Consider the following 17,719-nt stretch of genomic DNA (forward strand, 5'->3'; position numbering starts at 1 on the left):
TGGCTGCTAGTTTGGCTATGATATCTGCTTGGTTATTTCCCCTAGAGACAGGGTCAGTGCTACCTGTATGGGCAGAGCAATGAACTACAGCTATGACTTCAGGGAGCTAGAGAGCATAAAGAACTTCATTAATAATTTCTGCATTAGCTATAGATTTTCTAGCTGAGGTTAAAAATCCTCTTTGGAGCCATAGCATGCCAACAGCGTGGCAAATGCCAAAGGTGTAACAGGAGTCTGTGTCAATTGTGACTCTTTTATCCTTTTCAATGATATAGGCATGTATCAATTCTGTGAGTTCTGTACCTTGTGCACTTACATTTGAAGGTAAGGAAGCTGAACAAAGAGTTTCAAATTAATTAACTACTGCAGCTCCTGTATAGTACACACCATCTCTCATGAATAAAGAACCATCTGTAAATACTATTAAATCCAAATTATCCAAATGGGGCATCCAGGAAATCATTATGAGGCTTATCAAAAATGCACACTAAAGATGTACAATCATGTAAAGGTTCTCTGGAAGTTGGCAAATCGGGAAGCAAGGTTGCAGGATTTAGTGCTCCACAGCATGTTAATGTGATGTGTTCATTGTTTGGTAGTGTTGTTTCATATCTAGCAATCCTTTGGTCAGTAAATGCCTGTGTCTTATGTCTTATTAACAATGCCTCAACCTCGTATGGGCACAATATAGTCAGAGGGCATCCCAGTAGCAGATTGGCTGATTTGGTTACTATTAAAGCCATGGAAGCTACTTCTCTAAGGCATGGTGGTGCTCTGGCAGCTACTTGATCTAGCTTGGCTGAATAATAGGCTACTGGGCATTGAGAAGGTCCCAAAAGTTGAGTTATAACACCTGAGGCTACCCTCTTTCTGCTCATGTATATATAGGGTAAATGGTTTATCATAATTTGAGATGCCTGGAGCAGGGGCAGACAGGATAACCTGTTTTAAATTTGAAAGAGTTGTTAGATGTTCTCTTTCTAATTTAAGTGGTTCAGGGGCCAAGTTTTTTGTAAGTGATACAAGGGGCTTAGTGATTTCCCCATAACAAGGGATCCACTGCCAACAAAATCCTATTGCTCCAAAAATCGCACTCAATAGTTTTTTGGTGCTGGAGCCTTTTATTTTTGGATATTTTCTATGTGCTTAGGAGAAATGCACAGGCACCAGCAGTTAGAATAAGCCCCAAGTATTCTACTTTGGGGAGACACCACTGAAACTTTTCCTTCAAAATCTTGTAGTTCTAGGAGGAAGTGCTTACTATCCTCTTGGCATGCTTCAGCATTTGTTGAAGCCAAGAGCAAATCATCTATGTATTTTATTAATTTCCTGTTTTTAAATTTTATATTGTCAGTGTCAAGAGACTTAAATTTTGTGCAAAATGTCCTGGATTTTCCACATACCCTTGAGGCAGAGGAGTCCATGTGCACTAAGAGCCATTACATGTGAAGTCAATAATATGCCCAGAATTTTTATATACAGGTATGGAAAAGAAGGCAGAGCACAAGTCTACTACTGTAAAGTATGTAGCTGTGCTAGGAATGGAAGAAATAACAGCATTTTTGTTAGAAACTACAGGGTGTCTCTTTACAGAAACTGCCGGGTGTCTCTTTATAGCATGATTATTCACTGGTCTCAGGTCTTGTACAAATCTATAGAGGTGCTTGCCATCAGGCCCCAATTTTGGTTTTTTAATGGGCAAGATGGGAGTTTTGTATTCAGATTTATAGTGAATTATGATTACCTGGTCAATTAATGAATTTATTACTGGTGTAATCCTCTCAATTGCCTCTTTTGAGAAGGGGTACTGAGGAATGTAAGGAGGTGGACTAGATTTAATTTTCATTTGGACAGGAAGAGCTGATTTAAGTAAGCCTATATCAGAAGAAGATGTGGTCCAAAGATAGTCTGATATATATACAGGTGTTGCAAATGTGGGGAGCCCTTTTATCTCCTGGCTATCTGAGGGAGTGAATTTCAAGATTCCTCAGGTACTCCCAAAGATATAGAGCCATCTATAGCACAAATTATTGTGGCCTGTAGTTTTCATAGTAAATCCCTCCCCAGCAAGTTTGTGGGGAATCCAGGCATTAAAAAGAAAAGAGTGCTCAGCAGTTAGGGGTCCCACACCTACCATGTGAAGAGAGAGGTTTGGGACTTTTTGAGGTGTTCCTCATACACCTTGTGAAGATTGAATTTAGCTATCTCCTGATTGTAACAATGAAGGTACTTAGCTCTTTTTTGATTGTGAAGATTGAATTGCAATCCTCCGTCTATATGTTGATTTAATCTCCAGAAATGTAAGCACAGTATTTGAAGTTGAGTGGGAAGATCTGCCCATGTTAGATATGATCACCAAGGGTGTCAATCTTCCACTTAATCATGAGGTGGGAGATCTGTGACCCACGTGTGCACAATAGTGGGTAATGAATTAGAATCGAATAATTGCCTTCTTGTCAATCCTAGAGCAGAGTGTCTGCTGTGATTGGTAGATGTGAAATTTAGGGAAAGTGACACAAGAGAAAAAGATCTTTAAAAAGAAGATCACAGAAGGGATTTGGGATGGAAGAACTCTGACTCTAGTAAAGACTGGAGGACAGACACTTGAGGAGAGACTGGAAGAGAAACTTGACCCTGGAAGAACTCAGGCAAGAGACCTCAAACTGCTTTCCTTTTAGACAGTCACTGTTGGTGAGTGAAAGGCTGGCTTTCTGGAGGTCACTTTCTAGTCTAATTTCTTCAACATCTTCTCTTAATGTGATAACTACCATTTCCAATGTAATACAGAATAATAGTATTAATAATAATAACTGGACATCTTGCTTCACTCTTGATCTTATTGGGAAGGCTTCAAGCTTATCCCTATTACAGATAATACTTGATGATTTTAAGTAGATACTAATATAATTCTAAGCAATGCATTTATTCCAATGTTCCTTATTGTTTTTAATAAGAATAGGTGTTGCATTTTCTTAAAAGCTTTTTCTGCATCCATTGAGATAATAACATGGTTTCTGTTGGTTTTGTTATTGTTATGGTCAATTATGCTGATAATTTTCCTAATATTGAACCAACCCTTCATTTCCTTGTGTAAAACTCATCTGGTCATGTGTAGGATCCTTGTGATATATTTCTGTAATCTCCTTGATATTATGTTATTTAACATTTTTTCATCAATGCTCAGTAGGGAGATTGGGCTACAGTTTTCTTTCACTGCTTTTTTTTCCTGCTTTTGTAGCAACACCATAGTTCTGTCATAAAAGGAATTCAGTAGGGTTCCTTCCTTGGGTAGTTTTCCAATTTTGTATAGTTGAAAGGATCAAATATGATCACATAAAAATTTTTGGAACTGTTTTGAGTGATGGCAAGATCAAGGTCTGACCATCTCCTTGTATGGCTGTGGATGAGTACAGGAATAGATCGTGGTTATTCAGTCAGTTGAGGTAGAGGGAAGATAAGTTATGTGAGGGGGAAAGAGCCAGAGATGTTGACATCCACTGGCACAAGGGAAGGAGTGGGGTGGATTCAAATACTGAAATCAGTTGGAAAGGAAGGATGGATCAGTAAGTTGCTAGAATCAATATCTTCATCAAGCTAAAATTAAGATTGGGAGGAATAATCTTAATGAATGAAAGTGATAAAAGGAAAGTCTGGAATTGCATTGGGAATCCACTGCCAAATTCTGACTTTCTCACCTTGGCTGAGGGTGGGATAAGAAGGTGTATAGACTTCTAGTACTAGAAAGCTTGGCCCAGGACCTTCTCATTCTGGAATAGCCATTTCTACCACGCCATCCCCTTTCTGCCACTAGGGAGTTTCTTCCAAAGCATATATTGTGTGGATGTGCCCAGGCAGGCTCTATGGCATTCCCCTCCCAGGTACAATACTGACTCTTCAGACTTCACAACTATGTCTTTTTATCCTGGAGCTTCCCATTCTTCTTTGTACCTTCCCACCCTGGAGCATCTCTCTGACATACACTACTTCTTCTCCCACTAGATATTTACTTCTGGGAGCTTTGTTTTACCTATTCCACAAGGTTGTCCATGTTTCATGCCCTCTTTACCTTGGGGTCTGATTCTCTGGGCTTTGCCTCTAATCCCTGGTGGTAAATTCTCTCTTCCTACCCCTCTCTCTGCCTCTCTGTCTCTATCACTGTGTCTGTCTCTGTCTGACTCTCTCCCTGACTCTTTCCCTCTCTGTGTCTGTCTCTCTGACTCTGACACTTGCTGTCTGTCTGTGTCTGTCTGTCTCTGTCACTCCAATACTGAGTCATGTCTTAGTGAGAGCCAGAAGATGGAAGAAGTCATTTAGAAAGCAAGTTTGTCAATTATAAAGCATGGATTCTGGACAGAAGAACAGGAGAGATACCTAGAATCAATGCTAATCATTGAGGGCCTGTAGGGGAATGGAAATAAGAAAGTGACCTGTGGGGAACTGGTCAAGAGGTTGGAAAACAGCAAGAGTTTGGGCCCTAATCAATTCTAGAGGGTTACTTGGTCTTGCTGAAAGTATTAGTCACACTTTTTATGCTCTCTTACCCCTCTTTTATCATCTGCTGCCAAGCCAATTGATTTTATCTTCCTAACATTTCTCTATATGCTTGCCTCTCCTCTGTCACTGACATTACAGTGGTGCTGCTGGTCAGCATCTTATGCCTGGATCACTACAACAGCCTGTGAGGTTTTTCTCCCTTCCACAAACATCTACCCTTTCATTCTACTGTCAAAGTGATCTTCCTACAGTGTAGTTATGACCATGTCACTTCAGTATTCAAACTCGAATGATACCCTATGATCTCCAGGACCAAACACAACATCCCATGTTTGGTATTTAAAACCCCCTCCTCATCTGGTCCCCTCCTGCCTTTCCAATATTCCTACACCTTACTAGTCTACTTTCTATTCCTGAAAAAGACACTTCATGACCTGCCTGGTCATTTGCACTGTCTAGCTTTAGTACTTAGGATGCTACTGTTTTTCTCTCTATCTTCTAGTTTCCTTCAAGTCCCAACTATAATTTCACCTTCCTAAAGGAACTTTTTCCCAAAGTATCCCCCATTTCTTATTTGCACATAGATGTTTGCATGACTCCTCAATTAGACTGAATTCTCCTTGGGGACAGGGAAAGTCTCTTCCCATTCTGTGTTGCCCCTGCAGGTTATCACAGTGCCTGGCACATAACAGGTTCTTAATAAAAGTTTCTTGATAGACATGCTAACCCAAGGACTTTCTATAAAAAAAAAAAAAGTTTTAAGGTTGAGGAGACACAGTTCAAAGTGATTTTCTGGGGAAGACAAGCCATGGGAAACTAGGGAAGGGATTTTCTCTTCCCCCATAGCATATTAACCATTCCTTATAGCATTTGGATGAGGAGGAGATGATGTATAGGTTTAAAAATAAACTCACACCTCAGGGCAGATAGACAGAGAGAAAGAGTGAGAGAGTCTCTTTTTGACTTTGTTACCATACTTTATCTTTCTTCTTACACTATCTTTATATCTGCTTTTTGTTCACTGATGAACTCTTCTTACCAATCTCAATTTTGAGGAAAGACCCAGAGCAGACTCATATGATTCTCCAGATTTCACCACCGTGTCCTAAAGAGATACCTTTCCTTGGAAGGCACATATGTGACTCACTACCATTGGGGTCTAAATTGTAATCCATTCTTTGTTATTGTGATTTTAGGAAAGAGGAAAAGTTTATACACAAGGGAAGAATCACATATAAATAAAATGAATTTATTAACAGAAAAGGGAAAGTTGTTGGGAAAGGAATAATGGGGAGGTGTAGCACTGACTTTTACCCTTATCTATGCTATCTTATCTATGCTCACACTGTCTAACTATCTTAACTAAAGATATTAAGAATAAATCCCACTGTAAACCCAGAATTCTTACACACACACAGTCAGTTCATCAGATATCAGGAATCCAAGCTCTGGTATCCTCAGATGGTCTCAGCGAGGTAGGGGTCTTCTCCCAGTCTATCTGTCCACCAGAAGACTGGAGAGTTCCTCTCAACCTCAGCCAGTTGATCCTCAAAGGCTGGTTGCTTGACAGATGGATTTTCAAGAAGTCTCAGCTACACACCTTCCTTCTTCACCTTTCAGCTCCAGACTGCAGTTGGTAAACTGTTCCTTGGAACTCTGACCCAGCCAGCTGAGGAAAGATTCTAAGTCTCAATCCCTGTCAATCATTCTTGCAACTTTTACCTTCCCTTGCTACAATCCCCCCTTTGCCCAAAGCCTAAATCATGTTGAAAACATGATTTAGGCATTTGTGCACTAACTTACTTACATATTACTTAAAATATCTATCCAAAATAACAAACAACCTACACTCAACTATCTTAATCTATCTAAAACTATCTTATTCTAGGGATTTAATCAAGGAAAGGAAAAAAGGGAATTAAATAATGAACAAGTACAAATTTCAAACACAAAGCAAACATATGCAAAAACACAAGCAAATAACATGAAAAGTCAAAGATAAACATGATTTTCATGCAAACATTAAACTCATAAACACTACTCTTATCATCTAATACAGAACATTCTACCACTATTGTAATGCATTAGCAGCAAACTTAGAAAAAAATTTTGAAAATTGCAATAAACACATTGCATAAGTTTTACAAAGAAAATTAAACTAAAACATTAAACATACTTATGCAAAATACATATAACAATAGATAAAATTATACATAAGTGATCTATTTACATATATGTACATAATGCAATAACTATGCTATACATATACCCCTCATATTTATACATGTTACATATAACATACACTGTGATACAATTAATTTTACAATCCTATTATACACACTTTGCATATATTTACATATGTATTTATAATTTTGTGTGATATGTGATGTTATATGTCGTTTGTGTTATATAATGTATGTTGTAATGTATTTTTGTAATGTAAGTCAGTATCTTACCTTATCTACTTTAATCCTAACTAAATCCTCATCTTCAAAATTCTCCTGTCTACCTATATTCCTATATTAAACTATGTATCTAACTATTTTTGTTACTAAATTATAGCTAATTATAACATTGTTAGTACACTAGCTATACATTTTTTCACTTATTCAAATAGTGAATCAATGTAACCTAACCATGTTTATGTATTTATGTTTATGTATTTGTTTTGCTGTTATTTTTGCTTTGTTATACTGTTTTGCTAGTGTTATGTCAGTGTTACTGTTATGTAAGTGTCATGTTACTGTTGCATGTAATATATTTCCCACTACTTCAGATCTTCCTTTTCTTCTCATCTCATCTTAATTGAATAATTCTTCTGCAAGTCCATGGTAGTAAATATATTTATGTTCATTTCTGGGAAGATGATATGTTGTTTTGTGTTATAACATATTACCCCACAAATTTAATTAATCGGTTCCTTAATCCTGTGATCCTGTTCATTTTATAATTTCTTTAAATTCTTTGTCTAAATTTTTATAAATCCTTCTAGTCTTTTAACAATGTCCATTAATTTCCTGAATTCTCCTTTTCAACTGCATTGTCCTCTTCCAGATGTCCTCTTCCACTGGAATGGTCCTCTCCTTATTGATCGTTCTGACTGCAGACTCAATTTGCTTGATGATTCTCAGCTTCCACAATTTATTCTTCTTCAATTTCTTCTTCAATGATTTGTACATTTTCAATGTTAATACCATGTGCTAGTTTTATATATCAACAATGATACCATGAATCTCTACCTAAAACTTTTACTGAAGATGGAGAAACTAACAAAATTGTATAAGGACCTATCCAACTCTCTTATGTTGCTGAGCTCTTTCCTGAGCTGGTTGGGTCAAAGTTTCAAGGAACAGTTTACCAACTGATGCAATCTGGAGCTGAAAGATGAAGAAGGAAGGTGTGTGGCTGAGACTTCTTGAAAATTCATCTATCAAGCAACAAGCCTTTCAGACTCAGCTGGCTGAGGTTTATCGGAAATCTCCAGTTTTCTGGTGGACAGATAGACTGGGAGAAAGACCCCTACCTTGCTGAGACCATCTGAGGACACCACAGCTTGGATTCCTGATATCTGATGAACTGACTGTGTGTGTGTAAGAATTCTGGGTTTACTGTGGGATTTATTCTTAATAGTCTTTAGTTAATATAGTTAAACTGTGTAAGCACAGAAAATTAGAGTGGGTAAAAGTCAGATGCTATCCCTCCCCATTATTCCTTTCCCAATAACTTTCCCTTTTCTGTTAGTAAATTCATTTTATTTACATGTGATTCTTCCCTTGTGTATAAACCTTTCCTCTCTCCTAAAATCATAACAGTTTGGCAGAGTTAGCTAGGTTAAGAAATATTAGGTTATATAGAAAAACAGTTAAGTTTTTAAGTTTTATATAGGGAAAATCAGTTAGACTGGAAGATTCCATCTAGCACTCAGCAAGAGGCACATTCAACTGGGGGGTAGGGGAGAGGAGTAGTGGAACTCTGGGACTCTAACTGAGCTAGGAGAGACATTTAATTTTTAAATAACCTTCTGCCACATGTTCTAAGTGGTCATATTGGAGGTTTTTTGAAAATGTTTTCCTTTCCTTAATTGTATATAAATAAGGTCTTCACAGTGGTTTATAACAACACAAATTCCACTGTATATACATGATTAACAATAAATGTAAGCATTTCTGGGGAGATGTAAATGGATCTTTTTCTTGTATTGTGGGAATGTGTTCTGCATATCCCATATGTTGTATTCATTCTTTATCCCAAAGTATATTAAATGGTTCTGGACTCTCAGTGGATGAAATCATGCATGGAAATGACTGTGGAAACTGTCTTGTCCTGTATCCCCATACTATGTATTTGTCTCTGTGTTGTGTGTAAGTTTAGAGTGCTGTTATTTGTTATTGGCAACTGGATTAAAGCTACAATGCTTTGGTTAACTAAGGATTCTGAGCTTAAACGGTCATACACATGAAGCAACAATTGGATCAGATGGAATTGTATATGAAAGATAAAAGATCTCCCAGTTGTTTCAAGGGATGAGATATTTCAGGAAAATACCCATAAGAGGTTTACAACTGAGGACCTGGAATCTATAAAAAAGAAAACACCTGCCTTTGTAGATGAACCTAATAAGGTAATTAAAGAAATGAGGGGAGCTATTGATCTATTTGCCCTGATTATAATGATTTTACTCTGTTAATGAAAGACCTTTAAAAAGGGGGGGGGGGAATAAGTTCATAGAAGAAACTAAGCAGGATTCCTTGTTAACACATTGGCCAGAACATTAAAATGACACTGACATGAACAGAAAAGTTCAGTGTGACAGGTTGAAGGAAGCTAGGCAGGCAATTCTAGAGGTTATGGGTAGACATATTAAGAGATGAAATGCATGATCCAAATTTAAAGGGATGAAACAAAAAACCACTGAAACACCAACATCATTCCTTAACCAAATCACTAAAGCTCCCAAGACATACCTGAATATGGATGTTCTTGAAGAGGGAACAATAGCACATATAAAAAGATCTTTGTGAAAATGCTATACCTAACATAAAATTATTCTTCAAAAACAGTTCTCCTGATTGGGAGGAGATGCAACTGGAAGATGTTAGGAAAAAGGCTACATACTTAAGCACAGATAGTGAGGATAAATATGAGGAGAGATGCAGTGATAGATCTTAAAAGAAAATTAAAGGAAGCAGAAGGAAAAGCTAGAGAAAGTGAGATTAAAGAGGTTAAGGCAGTGGCTGCATTAAGATCCATGAAATCTAATAACAATTATTATAAGACTAGGAATAGAAAATCTTGTCCCCAATGTTGTTTCCTCTGCAATAGATGCTAAATACTTTTGTTTTTGTAAAGGAATGTAGATACAGAAATCAGTTTTCCAGACAATTGAACAAGAATGGATTTAATAGGCAAAATAATTGAAACAGCAATAATAACTGGAATAATAACAATAATGGCTGGAATAATAACTATTCAAGAACAAATAATGATTTTAGGTTTTAATTTAGCTACTCTCTCTGGTTTCCCAGTAGCTCCTATTACTTCCATTGTACCAACAGCTCGACAATTTATAGGAAGACTTTGCAAAACTGATCTACTGGCTCCAGTATCAACCAAAAGATCATAAATCTGATCACCTATAGTGACAGATACATATGGTTTTGTACTGTTTGGAGGTTGAAATGTTTCTAATACTGGTGCAAGCACAGTAAAATCAGTACAAAGCTCAGCCATTTCCTGTACATCCAAGTTTACATCTGCTTGAACTCCATGATATTCCCAGGATTTTGCATCTTTAACTCCATCATCAGCTTTTTCACTCCTCCATTTGTTCCTTATACTCTCTACCTTGCTATCATTGTTCTTGTTTGCAATTACATTATCATTATCCATTCTATACTCTTCATGATTTTCCATTACTTTACAGTCATTAGAATTTTCTAATAATTTTACACTACAATATTTTCCCTACAATTATTAACACTAATTACAGTATCCTTTGATTCAATCACTTCATCTATATCTTCATTTACCTTATTACCATTACAATCACTTTCATTTACTCTCAATTCATTATCCCTTGATTTAAGTACAGAAGAACACTGAATAAACTTTCATAAGGAACAAGCCCCTTTGCTTTGATCACCCTTAACAACCTGACTGTATTTAGGCCTTGTTACAGACTTAACCCAGTCCTGTATTGTGCTCAGATCTGGTGCTTGAGATCCCTGACAGCAGGCATTCTGACACATATTTCCATTATTCCTTCTTGAATAGTTATTCCAGTTATTATTGTCATTATAATTGTTCTTATTCCAGTTATTATTATTGTTATCCCAATTATTCTGCCTAAATTAAATCCTCCATGCCTGTTCAATTGTCTGGAAAACTGATCTACATTCCCTAACAAAATTGCCAATTCTATTGCAGAGGAAACAACATTGGAAACCTGATCTTCTGTCCCTAGGCTTGTAAAAGCTCTTATTAGGTTTCATACATCTTAATGCAACCAATGCATTTAGCCTCTTTAATCTCACTATCTCACTTTCTCTAGCTTTTCCTTCTGCTTCCTTTAATTTTCCTTTAAGATCTTCTATCACTGCATCTCTCTTCATAATTATCCTCACTATCTGTGCCTCCCCCAATTGTTGTTAATATAATATGTTAAATGTCCTTGCTCTAGACTAAATAAGTCAAATGATTGTTAATGGAAAGCATACCATTGGACACTTCGGTCTAAAATACTAAGAATAACCACACATAGGAAGGTACCAGTAATTTGAAATAGTAACCAATGTCAAGGCCACTGGGGAACACCTGGTTGGGGGTCCTCAGCAGTAAGAATGCAAAGAGACTCAGGAGGGATGGGCAGTGACTTAGTTTATTGATTTGGGGGTACACAATTTATAAGGGAAATGACAGGCTAAAGAATTAGGTAATCTTTTCACAGTAACAATGATAGGTAATGATTCACAAGGTAAGGATAATGAACAGGTGACTTCATGGCTGTTGGATCAAACTGTTCTTATCCACCCATTCTGTCAGAGGGAGTCTTTTCATACCTGGGGTAGAAACTGACCTGCTTGCCAAGACAGTTGAGGCCTGTCAGTGACCGACAACCTGCTTTAGTTTAGCTGCTAAGATGGTTTTACCAGGGTGTGCTTCTGCTTATTCCACAATTACTTATAGCCGGAGATGACAGTTGGCTTAAAGGCAGACACCAAGGTGGATGAGCAACCCAGAAAAGGGCTCAGTAAGTTTCATAACAGAGGTACCAGTCCTTCCTGAACACCTCATGAACCCCAAATTATGGCAAGGTGGTACAGTAGATAGTGTGCCTAGCCTAGAGTCAAGAAGAACCCTCTTCATGAGTTCAAATCTCACCTCAGACACTTCCTAACTGAGTGACCCTGGGCAAGTGACTTAATCATATTTTCCTCAGTTTCTCCAACTATAAAATGAATGGGAGAAGAAAATGGTCAATGAGTCTAGTGGTTTCCTTTGCCAGGAAATCATTAGGCTCTCAGCTAGGTGTGAGGATTACAAGTCACAACATATTATATATTCTCAAGGAGGTTGCATTTTAATAGGGACACAGGAAGGACTTTTATATATTCCTATAATATGAATACTAAGTAAAAAAATACAAAGCAATTAAACAGAGATCATAAATAAAGTATGTGGGAGAAACCAAGGGAATTATGATTTGGGAAGAATGTAAAGTACTAGAGGAGGAGTAACAGCCAATATTGCTGGAAAGAGATTTAAGAATAACTTTGGCAAGAGCTTATACAGAGGACTTTACAATTCAAACCATAAGCTAATAGGAGCATCCCATATCCTCCTTCAAACCTATATGTCATATATTTAACATTGGGAAAGGCTGAAATCTACCTCACCCATAGGTCCAGGTCCACTTGGATTCACTATGTTACGGGACCTTTCCCAGAAATCTTCACTAAGAAATTTGATCCAGAGATGAATCGACTTGGAAATCCCCACAGCTATTCCAAGAATTGAGAATTGACTTCTGCCAGGAGGCACAGCAGGAGCTGAAGATCTGACTGTCCCTGTGAATGAGCAAAAAGGGGCTGATGGTTGGGAAACACAAGGCGGTGAAAGTAGACACGACCACCAACCAGTCACCAGAATGAGTCACATACACTTTGTACAGTGTGAAGCCACAGCTGATGCAGTAAGCAGAAACAAAGATGCTCAGCAGCAGCAGGACAGTTTGGGTGGCCCTGATCTCTGGAGAAGTCTTCTGTGAGAGGCTCGTGCGGTGAATGTGCTGGACTTTCCGTTGATGTCTGTACAGCAGAACTATTATGTAGCCGCTGGCCCAGACCATGCCTCCAACACAAAGGATGTCTCGCAGGGAGGGCAGGATGGTTACTTCCTTTAACACCTTTTCCCAGTAGCAATAAAGGACTTCAAATCCCCCTGTGTGGCTGCTGTTGATCCTCGTTGATCCAGTTATATGAAAGGGCACGTTTACTTCTATGATCATGTTGAATATCCAGCAGAGGAGACACGAGGGCCTGATGAGCTTCAGAACTCTGACTTTGTGTTTGGCCAACCTAGAGCTGCTGGGACTAATAGTGACAGCCTGAAAGATACTCAGGAGACACGTGGTACAGGCAGCAAGGCCCCGGCTCATCCTTTGGAAGTAAAATACCATTTGACAGCCTAAGTTTCCCAGGAAATAAACATCCCCAAAATAGAAATTTACTAGTGGGCATCCTTTAGAGAGGAGCACTATGGTGTTAGTCAGTGTTAGTTGGACCAGAATGGGGTCCAATAGCCTTGACCTGTGGCTGCTAAACAAAGTAAAGACATAAAAGCAGAAGAGTAAGGAGTTGCCCAGGACCCCAACTCCAGTCTGAGAAAAGAAGATGATCCCCAGGACTATGTCATAGAGAGACATGATCTTGTAATAATACAGGGGCACATCTAGAGATAACATGAGGAAGAGAGGAAAGAACAATCAAAAATCTCTCATAGTAAACACAATGAAGGCTCATAATCTACTTGTGAGTCATGATTTGTGTTTATGATGTAGTGGCAGCTGGTGGCCAAATGTGCCTTCAGAATCTTTTAGGAGACTATATATACACCCTGATACACACACATGGGCAAACCCTTCTTCCCAACCACACAGTTACATACGCATAGACATATTCCTTCTTTCTCTGCCCAGCTTCATCCATGGACTTTCCAGATATTCCACATGCCACACTGACTCCAATCTGCAGATGATGTATAACTGGAACCTTTGGGGATGATTTGTGGAGGGATACAGGACTCTACAGGGTTGAACAGAATTCTGAGTCAAAGCTTTGAACATATAAAAGTGGCAATTCATTCTTGGTTAATGAAACAGAGGAACTAAAACGACTTAATGGAAGGGAGGTCTTTAACACATCCCAATTTCCAGCTTGCGTACCCACATAATTTGGTGCGTTTCACTTGTGGGGAAAGTATGGGCTTTCTCTTCTTTCCACTGAAAACTTACCTGTATTCCAATAAAAGGATCACTTTTCTTATATGAATAACTTCTGGCCATTGAACTTACAGGGGCCATCAGATAAATGGACTTTTAGAAATGGAGCAGACTGGAACCAGTAGCAAACTACAATCCCATCCAAGGGATCGATGATAGCAGAATCTTTTCTATGTAGTAAGGAATGAAAGACATGAAAATAGGAACTTAACTCTAACTGGGCCAGACAGAAAGAAGTTGGGGGAAAGGGTTAATGTCTTACCTCAAGATTTATTACCTTTACAGAAAGATCTCTTCAGGGTCTGGGTCCATAACACTGTAATTTCAAACTGTTTTTCACAGAATCAAATTTGCATAATCAGGTTTGCTCACGATGTAATATTTTAAATGGTGCTTCTTGAAGTACAAGTCAGGTCTATGAGCCTAAGTTAGAGGCTAAGAATCAACAAGACAAAGAGAGTCACCTCTCTTGGCGAGGAGTGAGCTACTTTGAAGAGATAACTCTCTGATGTCCATTTGAATATTTAGACAACTTAATCTGGACACATACCTTTCAAGAAGCCCCCATTTGTTTTTGGTGTCTTGAATAACATTCAAAAATACTAAATCAAGTCATCACTTGCCATGTGAACAGGGACTCTATAATGCTTTGAATCAATCATTTTGTAAGAGGTTGGCTCGCACTCTAGTCCATTTTTTAGGAAAAGAGAAAAGCAATCTGAAAATCTGGGAGAGCTTTTGAAAAAGCAAGAGGGGCACGTCTAGGACAAAGCGGAATCCCTTCCTTGTCTTTAGTGCTTACTAAGAGAGGGCAGTGATAGCAGGAAAGTATCTGACTTAAACATAGAAAAGTTCTTGTCCTTCCAATTTAGCAACTGCACATAGGTCTGTGCTTCCCAATGGTCTTTTGGGGAAAGTATCTTTAAAAAAATCTAAATGGAGCTTTGTAAAGATGGGACAATGAGCATGCCTGACTCCCAGGATCCTCTTCAATCGACCATTCATTTCCTCTCACAGAAGTAAAAGAAGATCAGAAAAAGTACAAAGTCTAGGTCCTCCTTGACTCACCATTACTTCAGGCAGTCCCCCCCCCCAAAGGCTATCTTTTTGTTTATTTTGACTAAATCAGAAGATTAGAAGTGTTGGATGGGGTTAAAGTCAGAGAAATTGGCTGTCCCATGGAGAAGGGGCTTCCTACTTTCTGAAGTAGAACACTAGAAAGAGGGCTGGGCCCAGAGGAAGAACTATCTGAGTTCTAATCCAGACTCAGTGACTAGTTTTGTAATCTGGCCAAGTCATGTATCTACTCTTTGACTCAGTTCTCTCATCTGTAAAATAGAGATAAAAATAACTTCTACCTTCCAGGGTTGTCATCAGGATCCACTGACATATTAAGTATGAAACACTCCTCCTAATGCTTCACACACACACATAAATGCTAGCTATGGTTATGAGGCCCCCAGCGTCCCTGGTAGTCTCTGGCAGCAACTCCTGCCTTTGTAAGGGGAATTCCTCATTTTGCTTAATTCTTTCAAATGCTGTACACTTACCTTTACTGATTGCACACTCTCTCAGGGCTGTTAAGATGGCCTCCCTACGACAGTATAATTGTAAATAATCCTCAGAGTTGTGATAATCCCATTCGGGATCCTGAGATGGCCAGGGTGTTGCATTGGGCCCCCGGGCTTAATTGACATGAGAAATTAGTTTATTTTTTTCAGGTTCAGTTAAAAAAGCCAGTAGCAACTTTTCAACATCTTTGTAAGATGGACTATACTGAAAAAATATGTCTGTCATCTTTTTTGTTACCAGAAAGGGATCTTATTCATATGTGGTCACATTTCACTGTGAATTCATTTATTTCTTGATGAGTAAATGGTATATTGTGCCTTAGAGTCACCACATCCCCATTGTGACCTATTTCAGGTACTTCTCTTAGAGAAAAAAGGCCTCTAGTTGAATTTGGTACCTGTGGGTCAGTTTGACTAGAACGAGTTTCTTTAGAAGGATAAGATTTCCTTGGGGCAGGGATTGGTTTTTGGGTAGGAGAAGGAATAGGAGACCCTGGGATTTCAGAAGTTTGGGTTTCAGCAGAAGGGTCTTTGGGATTAAGTTCAGCCAAGATTTGCAGACCATGAGAGAATCAGTCTTTTAGCTGAGCTAAAGGAGAGGTGTTTTCCATCTCCATTGGGGGAAAGAACTTCCTCATTTAGAGGTCCAGAAATAGGTTTGTCAGGTTCAGACATGTTTTTGGTGGGGTCACTATTTGCCAGTTGATCCTGTAAGAAGCATTTTAAATTATCCAATTGGTTTTGCATGTTTTCCTGCATTTTAGCTTCACATTTTTTCAAGTTAGCATTTCTCATCACATTATATAGGAGTATAAAAATGAAATTACCTAATAACATAAGAAATGGGAAGTATTCTGGAATCTTTAATGTCCGTAGTTCTTCAACTGCCATACATATGTCGTAGGATGTACTATTCATTTTTAAATATACTTTGTAGTTATTTAAAATCTTGGTTTTAGTCAGTAGATGTCACTACTGGCTAGCAGTCTTCACAAGTTGTTTTTTGTTTGTTTGTCTGTTTGTTTGTTTTTTTACTCCTCACTTAATTTTAAAACTAGAGACACATGGGGAGCAGGACAAGGCCAAAACTGCCTCCAGGTTTCTCTGACTAGGCAGTATTGTCAATGAGGGTGGGCTAATTGGGTTGTTTGTTCCCTAAGATAAAGAGGGTTCATACATAAACAGATTCCCCAGTTCTACCACTTTTAGGTTTTAAAAAAAAATGGCTGTGTTCAATTCAAATTAAGGAAAAAAGAGAAAGTGGAAAAAAAATGTTTTATAGCCACCTGATCTCACAGTGGTGTTTCAAACTGCTGAGTTATATGCTTAAAAGGCTGACTTGTTGAAGTAATAAAGAGAGAAAGGAAAGAGATTTCACAGAAATTTTAGGGTTCTGGTCACACCCTTCGTGGTCACCAAACTGTAAGGGGGAAATTTTAGTGTTGTGACTTAATCTAAATTTAATTGGTCTCCAGGAAAAATCCCAAATAAAATATTCAAGTAAGTTTGGAAATTTTATTGTGGTTTAATTAATGTAGAGGGAAGGAATTAAGAAGAAGAGAAAGGGAAAGAATATAGGAATTCTCCCACCGAGCCTTTGCAAGGGGAAGTTCAAAGACCTCTGCCACGAGGTCTCTTCAGAAGATTATAGGCTTTCCTAAGAGGATAGTGTTTTGGAAGGTGAAGGAGAAAAGAATCAGCCTAAACTCCGAGAGAGCTCAGAGAAGACACCTCACCTGAACCAGGTTACTAAGCTTCCCCAGTAGTGTATCAAGGACTCTCACACTACTAAGCTTCCCCAGTAGTGTATCAAGGACTCTCAAGGAGACTTGAACCCAGGATTCCAGTCCCCAGAAGTCTTTGCTCACTTCCCAGAATGCTTTGTAATCACACTGAATTCTCACCTAGGCAAGATCACAAATTATTATTTAAAGGAGTTCTCTGCCTACTGAGGGATCTTTCCTGTTTCCGCTTCCAAACAGACGAGTCTCTCATGATGTAAGAGAAATTGAAATGGGCCTCTCGACCCTCCTAGACACGTGCTTTCCTTACTTGTATTTTCTTAAGTAATTAAACTTTCATAATCCTCATAAAAATATAATACTTCTAGCAGAGAGAAACTAATTTCTACCTGCCTCAGTTTCCCCTAAATTTT

General features: G+C 38.4%; 1 protein-coding gene across 1 annotated transcript; it reads right to left on the minus strand.

Annotated features, from left to right (window-relative positions):
* Positions 1-12,448: 12,448 nt before the first annotated feature.
* monDomV1R1239 (vomeronasal 1 receptor monDomV1R1239) lies at positions 12,449-13,417 on the minus strand. Its single transcript, NM_001166803.1, is given in 1 exon segment — positions 12,449-13,417. A coding segment is annotated over 1 exon segment (969 nt).
* Positions 13,418-17,719: the final 4,302 nt, after the last annotated feature.

This window comes from Monodelphis domestica, chromosome 4 (genome assembly GCF_027887165.1).
Source record: "Monodelphis domestica isolate mMonDom1 chromosome 4, mMonDom1.pri, whole genome shotgun sequence".
NCBI classification, from domain to species: domain Eukaryota; kingdom Metazoa; phylum Chordata; class Mammalia; order Didelphimorphia; family Didelphidae; genus Monodelphis; species Monodelphis domestica.